Source organism: Glycine max, chromosome 19, assembly GCF_000004515.6.
Source record: "Glycine max cultivar Williams 82 chromosome 19, Glycine_max_v4.0, whole genome shotgun sequence".
NCBI lineage: Eukaryota > Viridiplantae > Streptophyta > Magnoliopsida > Fabales > Fabaceae > Glycine > Glycine max.
In genome coordinates, this window is record NC_038255.2 from 6,675,874 (window position 1) to 6,687,113 (window position 11,240).

The following is an 11,240-nucleotide window of genomic DNA, read 5'->3' on the forward strand; positions in this document are numbered from 1 at the left end:
ATTGTTAGATTTACATATAGAATCCACACATGTTTGGTTCCACTTGTATTACTTTGTGCATGCATTAAATATGTAGAAATGAAAAGCAACAAAGAGAATTAAAGGAACTTGAATTCCTTAAGTAAAGGGAGCTAGTCTTTTCATAAGGTAGTAGATAATCCATGTGAATACAAACAATTCATTGATGCTTCAATGTTTAACACATGTATATATGTGGATACTAAAGGCAAATCAGAATGCAAAAACGCCGATAGAAAAATCTTCCAATGAAATCAAAACATCACAAAGAAACGCGGAGAATTTCAAGAAAAACAGTAGTTAGACTCTTGACTCTTGCATTCTTCACGTTTCACTTTTCTTTTTCTTTTGTTTCTCTCTCTTTTTTTCGGAGAAATGAAGGTTCCACTTCCACAACATGATTCATAATTTCACACTTTCTTTCTCAATCTCAATCTCACCGTCCACTCATTCTCTCACCAGCCCCACTGTCCCCACTTCTCATAGCATTATAAATTTATACACAAATATTAACTAATAGTCTTAAAATATTGATTAAAAAACTAAAAAGATATATTTTTATTAAAATATGTAAAATTATGTTGTCTATTTTTTTTTTTTAAGATTCTCCGACCATTCACACCATAAATATTTTATCTTTTAATTCTTTAGGTACACCCAAATTTATAATAATCAATATTTTCCTTTCCACTTTTCTATCAGCTTTCTCTATATATACACACACCACTTCCAAACGTTCAACACACCACCACCTTCACTTTTCTTCATAGCACTCAAAAAACAACAACTCATCTCATCATTATTCCCTTTCTCACTCAGCACATTCTAAACAGTAGCACCATCACCAATAATAATGGCATCATCCTCATCAACCGTTGCTTTGAGAACCATCTCCTCTTTCTCTCTGAAACCTGCCACCACAACAAGATCATTACTCAACACTAGTACTTCATCCACCATAACCCTCTTACCCTTTACATCAGCAAACTCATTTCTCTCCAAAACCCTCAAACTCAACACCTCTTCCCCACACTCTCACCTTTCACTACCCCTCAACAAGTCTTTCACTTGTAGAAGCCAGGCTGAACCATCTTCTGACTCAGGTACTTGTGCCAAAACTGTCCTTACAGTTTTTTTTTTCAATCTTTGTTATTATGTTGTTCTGATGTTCTACTGTTAATTATCTCTACCCCACATTGAAGATCTGTGTGATTTGCTTGATTCTGTGTTAACCCTTTTGTTTTTTTGTTTTTTTTTTTTTGCTTGATCTTGCAGCCAAAGTCCAAGAACTGAGTGTGTATGAGATCAATGAGAGAGATCGTGGAAGCCCTGCTTATCTTAGATTGAGCCAGAAAACTGTCAATTCCCTTGGTGACCTAGTCCCCTTCAGCAACAAGGTATGTTAATTTTTGGTCTTTGTTTAATACCACTTGCAAATTTTCTAAGCCTTTGTTCATTTTTCATATAATTAAACTTTTATATTATTAGTAAAAGTATAACTTTTTTGTATTTGGTTTCTTCATTTTACCTTATTATATTTAATTTAAAGTTCCAGTATGGGTTTAAGCTTAAAAGTTACTTTTTTTTGTCGTTTGCTTTATCCAAAGTAAAAGGGTGTTCATATCTGAATTTGGATTCCCTTTGTTCATTTTTCTACATATTCACACATTTAGTAACTTGAACCATAGGATAAAAAATTAGATGACTCATATTTGTATCTTAGTAAATCAGACTTAAAATAAACATTCGAAATCGGAGTTGTCCGATTTTCATCTAACTGGCTGGTACTAATATTCTAATTGTGGGAATGTGTGAAAAATCCACTACACTGAGTAAATCAGATTTAAAACAAACATTCATAATCTGACTTGTTTGATCTTCATTCAACGGTTACTAATGTACTAATTGCATGAGATTGTGAATTTTTTTTTTTATCGACAAATATTAATTATTGATTTGTTAGTGGGAGGATTTGAACCTATGATCTCTCTCCCCTTCTACCTTTAACCACCAAGATAATCCTATAACTTCACGAGAGTGTGGAAAATTGAATTCACTAAATCTTGTTCAGTTCATGTTTTGCTTGTTTGATTCTTCAATTTTTTGTGTATCATTTTGGTATTGATTTTTTATATATATATTTTATTTGGGATCATGCAGTTGTACTCTGGATGTTTGCAAAAGAGGGTAGGGATAACAGCTGGAATTTGTGTGTTGATCCAAAACAAATCAGAGAAGAAGGGAGATATGTATGAGGCAATCTACAGCTTCTACTTTGGGGACTATGGTCACATTTCAGTGCAGGGTTCATACCTGACCTATGAAGACACTTATCTTGCTGTGACTGGTGGATCTGGCATCTTTGAAGGGGCTTATGGTCAAGTCAAGCTGCATCAAATTGTGTTCCCCTTTAAATTATTCTACACATTTTATCTTAAGGGCATCAAGGACTTGCCTCAGGAGCTTCTTTCCAAGCCTGTTGAGCCCAGCCCATCTGTTGAGCCTAGCCCATCTGCCAAGGCCTGTGAGCCACATGCTGTTATTGCTGGCTTCACTGACTAAACAACAATGACTCAATGAGGATCCACATTTTTTTTGTTTCTTTTTTAAGGAAAAAATTCGGTTACAGTTTCTTAGGTGTTGTTCTCTAGTCAGAATTGGAGTTTTATTTCGACAATTTACGTAATAAAAGTTTTCATTAAAGGTTTATACAGATTGTCGAAGTGAGGCTTAATTTTCATAGAAGAACAGCACAAATTAAAAACTGTTTAAGTTTTCTCCTTAATTTTTATTTTTTTTAATTCTCTTCATTGTTGGCTTGGTTTGGAGACACTTGCAACAAGTTCACAATTTAACCACCTGTTACTTGTATTGAAATTTATTAATGTAGTAATTGTGGGTCAAGATGTCAGGTAGTAGTAGTAGAGTTTTTTATGTTGTTGAATAATGAAAGTGACAAGTGAGGTTGGGTTTTGCAGTGATGGAGATGGGAATTTATAGAAGCCATTACTGTATTCTCAGGGGTGTTAGGTCATATATTATTCAAGAAAGTGTTGCACTAGCAATTATTGTTGATCTACTGAATCACGTGGTTTGATTTTATCAAAGATCTTGTGAATTTTTTAGTTTGTCTTTGCCTCGTTGGACTTGTTTTTTATGACACGATGAATGCCGAGTGGTTTGGTGGTTTGGTATGTGAGAATATTGTCATTAGTTAATTAATATCTAGATGTATGCTAATGTGTAAAATGTGACTATATATATTATATTGTAGCGTGGCGGCACTTGAGTTGGAACTAAGCTGTCCATCTTTTTATATAAAGATATTTTTCTCATTTCCTTTAAAATAAGAGACTAAATATACTGATATATGCTCAAAAACATAAGTGCTAACATATAATCTTGATGTCTTAATTAAGAAATGCTAGGCACAATTTTGTTTCTCTTAACATAACTCATCGCTGAGTTTCGGAATGATAAAAGAAAAACTCTATACTTTGATAATAAAACACGAAAATTTGATAAACATGTAGAGTTTGACAAGATTTCATCAACGACAACTTTGCAGTCTAACTCGTAAACAACATTCTGAATGCCGAGTTCTGCTACCCATTGCAGTGCATGAAGTAACTAAGTTGTCCAATGATATACAGTAATATTAATGATTATGAATAATGAGATTATTAGATGAATGACAAGCTTTTGTAAATTAAATTTCAGTCCCCGTGTGAATAAGTTTGTTTGCAAAGAAGCTCATGCTTTTGCCCCTATATCAAATCAAGCAAATATGCAATGCTATTACTATTGATACCGAGGATTGTGCTATGTCTCAGCCTCTCTGGCCAATGTAGTAAATCAAATATATAACTAATGCATTATGGCACATGCTGGTAACAACTATAGCACTAACAATAGTTGCAAACTGATGATATTTTAGTGTCATTCAGATTTTTTTTATTTTTTTTTATCTCGGCCATTCCATGTTTGATATTTGCTTGTCTCTTCCTTTGTTTTCACATCCTTGATCCAAATTATTTTAGTGAAAATTTTTCATTTATAATAAGTTGACTACATTCATATTTTTATATATTGAATTTTTAATTAATGACAGAATGGGTCAATCTAATTTCTTTTGAATCCTAAATTATCATGCGGTATCCTTGTTTGTCTTCCCAACTTTCATTAAAGGGTTGCATTTGTTGTTACTCTTACATGTCAACAGTTGATGGGTTTCTCTCCCATTGTATGATGTAGCCAATTGGGTATCGGTCCTTAGTATTCCTTCAAAAGAATTTATGTTGCAAAAGGGAATAACACAAGGTGATCTGTTAGCTCCTTTCCTTCTCACCATAACGACAAAAGGCCTAAGTGACTTGATGAGGGAAGTAGTTTCAAAAAATCAATATAAAGGTTTCAAAGTGGGGACAAAGGAGGTGGAGGTGAATTTATTATAATATGCTGATGATACAAGTGAGGGAGTTTAATGTTGACAATTTGGTGGTTTTAAAGAGTCTGGTGAGGTGTTTAGAACTTGTGTCCGGGTTGAAAGTCAACATCCATAAAAGTAGGTTTGGAGGCTTAGGAGTGGCTAGGGAATAAGTGGAGTGGTGTTCAAAGTATCTAAATTGTAAAATTTTATCTATCCCACTTGTTTATTTGGGAATCTCTATTGGTGCAAATCCGAGGAGGCTAGAGACATAGGAGTCAAGCATCACCAAATTTGACAAGAAGCTTGCTTTGTGGAAACACAAACATTAATCTTTTGTCGGGAGAATATGCTTGATCAATTTGGTACTTTCTTCTCTTCCTCTCTTCTTTTCATCTATTTTTAAAATTCCAGAAGGAATTGCTAGGAAATTGGTGAGCTTAAAAAGTAGGTTCTTATGGGGATGTGAGGGAGGGAGGGAGAAAATATCATGTGTAGGATGGGAAAACATTTGTTGTCCAAAGGAGCATGGAGGTTTAGAAGTAAAGAACATTTCATTATTCAATAATGACTTACTTGCTAAATGGAGATGAAATTTTGTTCCATAATAGAGGGGCTTGTGGGAGAGGGTTTTGAACTCAAAATATTCGGGGTTGAAAGGTTTGGGTGAGGGTGGTGTGAGATCCCATGAATCTATTTGGTGGAGAGATTTAAAATTGGTATGTGGTTTGATGAATTGGTGGAGTAGAAAATTGGAGATGGACCTCTTGGAATTGTTGTAGACTCCAGATCACATGTAAGGAAATTTTCTATTTTTGTTTTTCAAGCTTTCTTGTTGGCTTCAAGTTTAGGTAGGCTCTGGTATTTAACTGCCTTAAGACTTAATTGTTCATGAGGACTATGGACTAAAAAATAGAATTAGCCATGGCATGGTAGCGTTACCCTTACTTAAAACCATTAGTTTGTGCCTTCAAAGATGTCAAGAAAACAAACAAGGAAAAAAGGAAAAAAGTAATAAAGAAAGAAAGGAAGGGACTAACAACACATTGTTTATGCTTTCTTTCTTTCTACAAAGACATGCTGATAATCAAGGGTGGCTTCATCTTAACTAATACCTTGTAAATGTTAATTCAAGATTTTCAAAAGGAATTTACCAGCGTAAGAAATGAATAGATTGCTTGGTTCTATGTCAACCGTTGTACTTTTTTTTAATTACTTGAAAGTAATTGAAATTTGTTTCTTACCTAGCTCTGTGTTTGTTTCTATGATAAAAATCTCAATTTATTGCTGTGCATAACTTTCTTGTGGACATAAAGGACCAGCTTTGGCATTTTTTACCGGTGCTTGCATTTGAAGGAGGAACTAGAAGAAATATACCTAGGTTTGAGGTGTGCATAAATTATTTTTGTATGCTAATTGCATAAAATTATGTTTGATGTCTCATGATTCATAGATACAGAAGAATACTGTACTTTGTTTTTAGTTTCAGTAAATCACTTCATCTTTTGTCTGCGGGTTGAGAGCTTATTTTTTATGAGGCGTAGAAACATGTTATTCAAGTATACAAGGATAACACAATAATAATTATTTCTTTCTGTGATAGCGTTGCCTACCTCAAATCACTACAACTTTCTTGTATTTGCAAATTGCAATCACGATGATTGTTGAGGAATTTAGGAGTTTGTTGCAGTGCACTCAAAAATAAAGGATAGAAGGTTCATTTTGTAGTCCTTGATTATTAATGTAAATAATTAGATATAGGTGAAGGGGATTGAATTTTGCATTTGCATGTACTGTGGACTAGCAGAAGACTGAGGTTAACCATAGGAGGCACTAGTAACTTTGACTAGTATGTATGACAAAAAAACATCTCTTTGAAATCAGTTACAAGCCATGAACTTAATGCTGGTCTTCACACTTTTAAGTCACTTAACTAGTTTGCTTGAAAAGTTGTGTTGGGTTACCATGCCTAGTTTAGAAATTTGAACTCCAACCATCTTAAATAGGCTGTATCTTTGGGCAATGTTTCAGTTTATAAGTATTTCTTGATATGAATTATGCCATAGGAGGTGAAAATAGAATATTACCAAATGGGATTTTCAAATGCACCCTAACAACACATGTTGCTGCTCCTTGTCGTTTGCCCAAATTCCTTGGATTTATTGAATATGGAACAACAAGCCAGCAAAACAGTTTTTGTGGTTTTATTTATCTTTTAGTATAAAATTACGACTGAAGCAGGGAGTACTTTTTTACTGCTATCTTTGAACTTTGCTTCTGCCACAGATTACCAAAGATGCGTTGTTGGTTAACCTAATTAAGTCAGTCTTCTAAGAGTGCATGTTGTATTAATTCTTGTAAGACATGAAGTGTAAAAATTATTTACATTTTTCTTTTCATCTCTTTTGATTTGGCTGTCAAATTAGCACTTGATTTGTTTTTACCCTCTGGGTGCTAAAGGATGCTCTGTCTGGTTGGTCTATCAAGTTTCTGTAGGTTGTATTGTCTTTTGCTTAATGCTTCACCTGCAGATAGGTACTTTGATTTACGTGCAGGTGGTAAAAGCAAACCCTGGAATGAATCCAGAGCTGTCATGCACTGATGGTAGGTGTTTATTCTTGACTTCATTTTAAGTTCTTTTTTCTTTTTTTGTTCTGTGCCTCTTAATTATAGATTTTTTTGTTGGTTAAGTTTAAATTTGTTTCTGTTCTATTTTTGCAGACTTAACTCTGCCTTTTATTTTGTTTAGCCAGTGGAATAGCAGCAGAATTTGGTGGCCTAAAAGATGGCTATATGTTCCCATGTACAATGGGTCTCTCAAGGATGTATGTATGTATGTGGAATTCAAGTTTTGGTTGTAAGACTAAAATATTAAATTTGTGATGTTACAAACTACAAAACGAAACACAGGTCATTAACAAATACGGAAAACAAAATCAAAATATATTTTCAGTCATTGTCATGAAAGAGTTGCTTTGTTTTGGTTTTTCCAAGTTCTCACTATCAGTATGATGTGAGCTCAATGACCAAACACAAGTGCTATATATAGATATTCTACCATCAAGAATGCATTTAGTAGTTATTACCACCAATGAATATTCATTACCATCCATTAGGAATCATTCGAATATTTGAATTTTCAACTCCAAAATTGATAGAGCACTTGACCTTCCAAAGGTACAGACCAATTTTAACAAAATTATTACATTGTTGTCCATGCATAACATTAACAGATCTTGACATGAAAGATTGTGTGTTGTTTGTAGGCTTCTCAACTCTCCCACATGTCCAGTACTTGATGGTTTAGGACAAGTTTGGGTATGCAGAAACCCTATATTTCTAGTGTGCCATGTTATGTTCTTTTTCTTTGCTTCTTTAAATGAACTTGTCTCATATGATGAAGCATATGCTTGACCATCATTTATGAGTTGGAAATGGGGGAAATTTTATTCTATTAATTTCAGGTTTCCTTTTCAAATTATTTCATCTAGGTCAATGCAACATCTCCACACACAACTATTCTTGTAGCTAATGAAATTATGAACTCAGAGACATTGAGTGGTACTCAGCAGAGAATAATGGGTGAAAAGCTGCTGCAGAGGATCCAGTGATCAAGTTAGACTTATGAGTATATACATGATTTTAACCCTTCCAATTTTGATTGGCTATTGTCGCAACCTACCCTTCGGCGGGAGGGCGACGCGAGACTCGCGGGAAGCGTGTTCCACGAAAGGAATACGCGCGGAGTCGCCACCAACGTTTATTTGAGGAAAACGTCGGAAAAACCGGAAAAGACGCGATCTACGAACTTTTAAGTGAAAGGTTCGGGAGTTGTATTTACGCACGGGGAAGGTATTAGCACCCCACACGTCCGTCCCAAGGGACGGCAGCCTTTAATCGAATGTGCAAACATGACTTTGATTTTTATGTTCCCTTTTATGTTCTTATATCCTTTATACCCTTTTTATATTTTTCCTTTTTTGTGGTCGACAAGGGTGTTTCCCTTTGCTCCTACGTATTCCTCAATTTGTGATGAGGAAATCAGACCTACGTAGTTCTTTCGGAACAAAGTGTTTGGTTAAGTTGTTTTTGTCTTTTTTGCAAAATATGTTTTTATTTGAACAAAAGGTCATTTAAGGTGTTGGACCATTAAACGGTCTTTTGATTTTGAAAGATGAGAAACGTTAAGGCGTCGGACCATTAACGATCTCTTGTTTTTGAAAGGAGAGAAACGTTAAGGCATTGGACCATTAACGATCTCTTGGGGTGGTCGACAAAAGCGGGGCTTTTGCTCCTACGTATCCTCAATGAGGAACTCAGACCTACGTAGTTCTTTCTTATCAAGTGATTCTTTTTTATTTTAAGAGGTGATCATTTTAAGGCGTTGGACCTTAAAAATGATCCATTTTACTTAGTGAGGAAATGAAATGACAAACTTCAAAAGCCTATTTTTACGGACGAGCTTGACTAGGCGAATTGATTTTAGCCTTTAGTTTCACTTTAGTTATTAATCAATTCGATTAAGAATGAGAAATCCCAAAGAGAAAACGTCCGATTGATTTTCCGCTTTATTTCACTAAAAAGATATTTTTTTGATTATTATATTATTTTTTACCTCTTTTTGATTTCCAACGTGGTTACGGCACGACCGAACGGTCGGAATTGATTTTAACCGAAGTTAACGGATAATGCAATTCAAATGTTCGGTGGAAATTTATTTTATTTTTAAGTTAAGCGAGAAATGACTTAAGTAAAATGGCTTAAGCACGTCAACAGGGGGTATAAAAAGTAAACAAAACGAGAATAAAAATGCACGAAACACAATGTGGACCACTACGGGTACATAGAATGAATCGAAAAGCTTGGTTCGAGGTACTTACCCGTTGAAGATCGAAGAACGATGAAGAACGAATGAAGAACGTCGAAGAACGGTTGAAACCTTTGCGAGATTCCTCACGGAAAACGTTACGGAAATGTTTCGGAAGAGCCTCGGCTTAGATTTTCTTCACGGAAACAATTTTTCCAAGCAAATTCAAAAGAGAGAGAAGTGCCTAAGGGGCTGGACCCCTTCCTTCTTCATTTCCTCCCCTATTTATAGCAAAATAGGGGAGGTGGTTGCCGCCCAGCTCGCCCAGGCGAGCTCAGCTCGCCCAGGCGAGCAGGGTTGCTTCCTCCAGAAGCAACCGCCTTCTGGAGGAATCTTCTGGAGGGCCCAAATGGGCCTGGGTGCTATTTGCACCCCCATTTTTACTAAGTACACCCCCCTCTGCTGTTTTTTGGTGATTCTTTTTCGTAAAGTTACGGAACCTTGCGGATTACATAATCATCCCCTTTTTGACTTACGGAATGTTGCGGAACCTCACTTAATTATGCAACGATGCTTCCATTTGATTTCCGATGTGTCACGGAAACTTACGGATTGTGCATCAACATTTTTTTTGGTTTTTTCGGCATGTCCTGGAATTTCATAAATTGCCTAATGATGGGTGCCAAGCACCTCACAAGGACCAAAGAATGGTCGCATGTCATCAAGCAAAGGTCCCCGGACGAAATTAGGGTATGACAGTTGCCCCTCTTTACTTGTCTTTTATTGGAGATAAAAGAAAAGTAAAGATAAGACACTAATTTCGTCCCTCTCGATTTGACGAGAGTCGCGGGTGACCATAAAATCTCCACATGCAAATGACTTGTTGTTCCCAGAATTTCACAAATTGCCTAATGATGGGTGCCAAGCACCTCACAAGGACCAAAGAATGGTCGCATGTCATCAAGCAAAGGTCCCCGAAAATCAGTGTATGACACTAATTTCACTCCTCTCGGTTGACGAGAGTCGCGGGTGACCGTGACTTGTCGTTCCTAGGATTTCACAAATTGCCTAATGATGGGTGCCAAGCACCTCACAAGGACCAAAGAATGGTCACATGTCATCAAGCAAAGGTCCCCGAAAATCAGTGTATGACACTAACTTCGCTCCTCTCGGTTGACGAGAGTCGCGGGCGACCATGAAATTTCCGCATGTAAATGACTTTGTTGTTCCCGGAGGAACAAAAGGTGCAGAAGACTGTGTCAGCCCCTGCATGCTATCAAGCGTTCTGTCTTACAGATAGCAAAAGAATGGGTGCGAATAACCATAAGGTATCTCCGCGTATCATGGGTGCAGAATGATCAAACTTGGTCTCTGCTTGTCATCGGGCCCGCCGCCTCTGGATGACAAAAGGGTGCGGATAACCGTAAGGTATCTCCGCGTATCATGGGTGCAGAATGACCAAACTTGGTCTCTGCGTGCCATCGGACACGACTGTGTCTGAATGGCAAAGGGGTGCGGATAACCATAAGGTATCTCCGCGTATCATGGGTGCAGAATGACCAAACTTGGTCTCTGCGTGCCATCGGACACGACTGTGTCTGAATGGCAAAGGGGTGCGGATAACCATAAGGTATCTCCGCGTATCATGGGTGCAGAATGACCAAACTTGGTCTCTGCTTGCCATCGGACACGACTGTGTCTGAATGGCAAAGGGGTGCGGATAACCGTAAGGTATCTCCGCGTATCATGGGTGCAGAATGACCAAACTTGGTCTCTGCTTGTCATCGGGCCCGCCGCCTCTGGATGACAAAAAGGTGCGAATAACCGTAAGGTATCTCCGCGTATCATGGGTGCAGAATGACCAAACTTGGTCTCTGCGTGCCATCGGACACGACTGTGTCTGAATGGCAAAGGGGTGCGGATAACCATAAGGTATCTCCGCGTATCATGGGTGCAGAATGACCAAACTTGGTCTCTGCGTGCCATCGG

At 37.0% G+C, this 11,240-nt stretch overlaps 2 protein-coding genes across 2 annotated transcripts; both read left to right on the forward strand.

The window, feature by feature from the left end:
• Window positions 1-821: 821 nt before the first annotated feature.
• AOC3 (amine oxidase, copper containing 3 (vascular adhesion protein 1)) lies at window positions 822-3,058 on the forward strand. The gene is made up of 3 exons (NM_001253271.1): window positions 822-1,121; window positions 1,294-1,415; window positions 2,179-3,058. The coding sequence occupies exons 1-3, from the start codon at window positions 872-874 to the stop codon at window positions 2,578-2,580; spliced, it is 774 nt and encodes a 257-aa protein (NP_001240200.1). The 5' UTR covers window positions 822-871; the 3' UTR covers window positions 2,581-3,058.
• A 124-nt stretch (window positions 3,059-3,182) lies between these two features.
• On the forward strand, window positions 3,183-8,385 carry LOC100778661 (putative exosome complex component rrp40). The gene is made up of 7 exons (XM_026127037.2): window positions 3,183-3,209; window positions 5,193-5,240; window positions 5,761-5,832; window positions 6,976-7,048; window positions 7,194-7,269; window positions 7,711-7,762; window positions 7,936-8,385. Exons 1-7 carry the CDS (start codon window positions 3,183-3,185, stop codon window positions 8,053-8,055), a joined length of 468 nt encoding a protein of 155 aa, XP_025982822.2. The 3' UTR covers window positions 8,056-8,385.
• Window positions 8,386-11,240: the final 2,855 nt, after the last annotated feature.

Excerpts from the sequence above, each read along its gene's own strand:
- AOC3 (NM_001253271.1), top strand. The coding sequence starts at position 872 with ATGGCATCATCCTCATCAACCGTTGCTTTGAGAACCATCTCCTCTTTC. Across the intron at positions 1,122-1,293 it reads TGAACCATCTTCTGACTCAG|CCAAAGTCCAAGAACTGAGT; the intron begins GTACTTGTGCCA and ends TTGATCTTGCAG. Across the intron at positions 1,416-2,178 it reads TAGTCCCCTTCAGCAACAAG|TTGTACTCTGGATGTTTGCA; the intron begins GTATGTTAATTT and ends GGGATCATGCAG.
- LOC100778661 (XM_026127037.2), top strand. The coding sequence starts at position 3,183 with ATGAATGCCGAGTGGTTTGGTGGTTTG. Across the intron at positions 5,241-5,760 it reads TTGTAGACTCCAGATCACAT|GACCAGCTTTGGCATTTTTT; the intron begins GTAAGGAAATTT and ends GTGGACATAAAG. Across the intron at positions 5,833-6,975 it reads GAAATATACCTAGGTTTGAG|ATAGGTACTTTGATTTACGT; the intron begins GTGTGCATAAAT and ends CTTCACCTGCAG.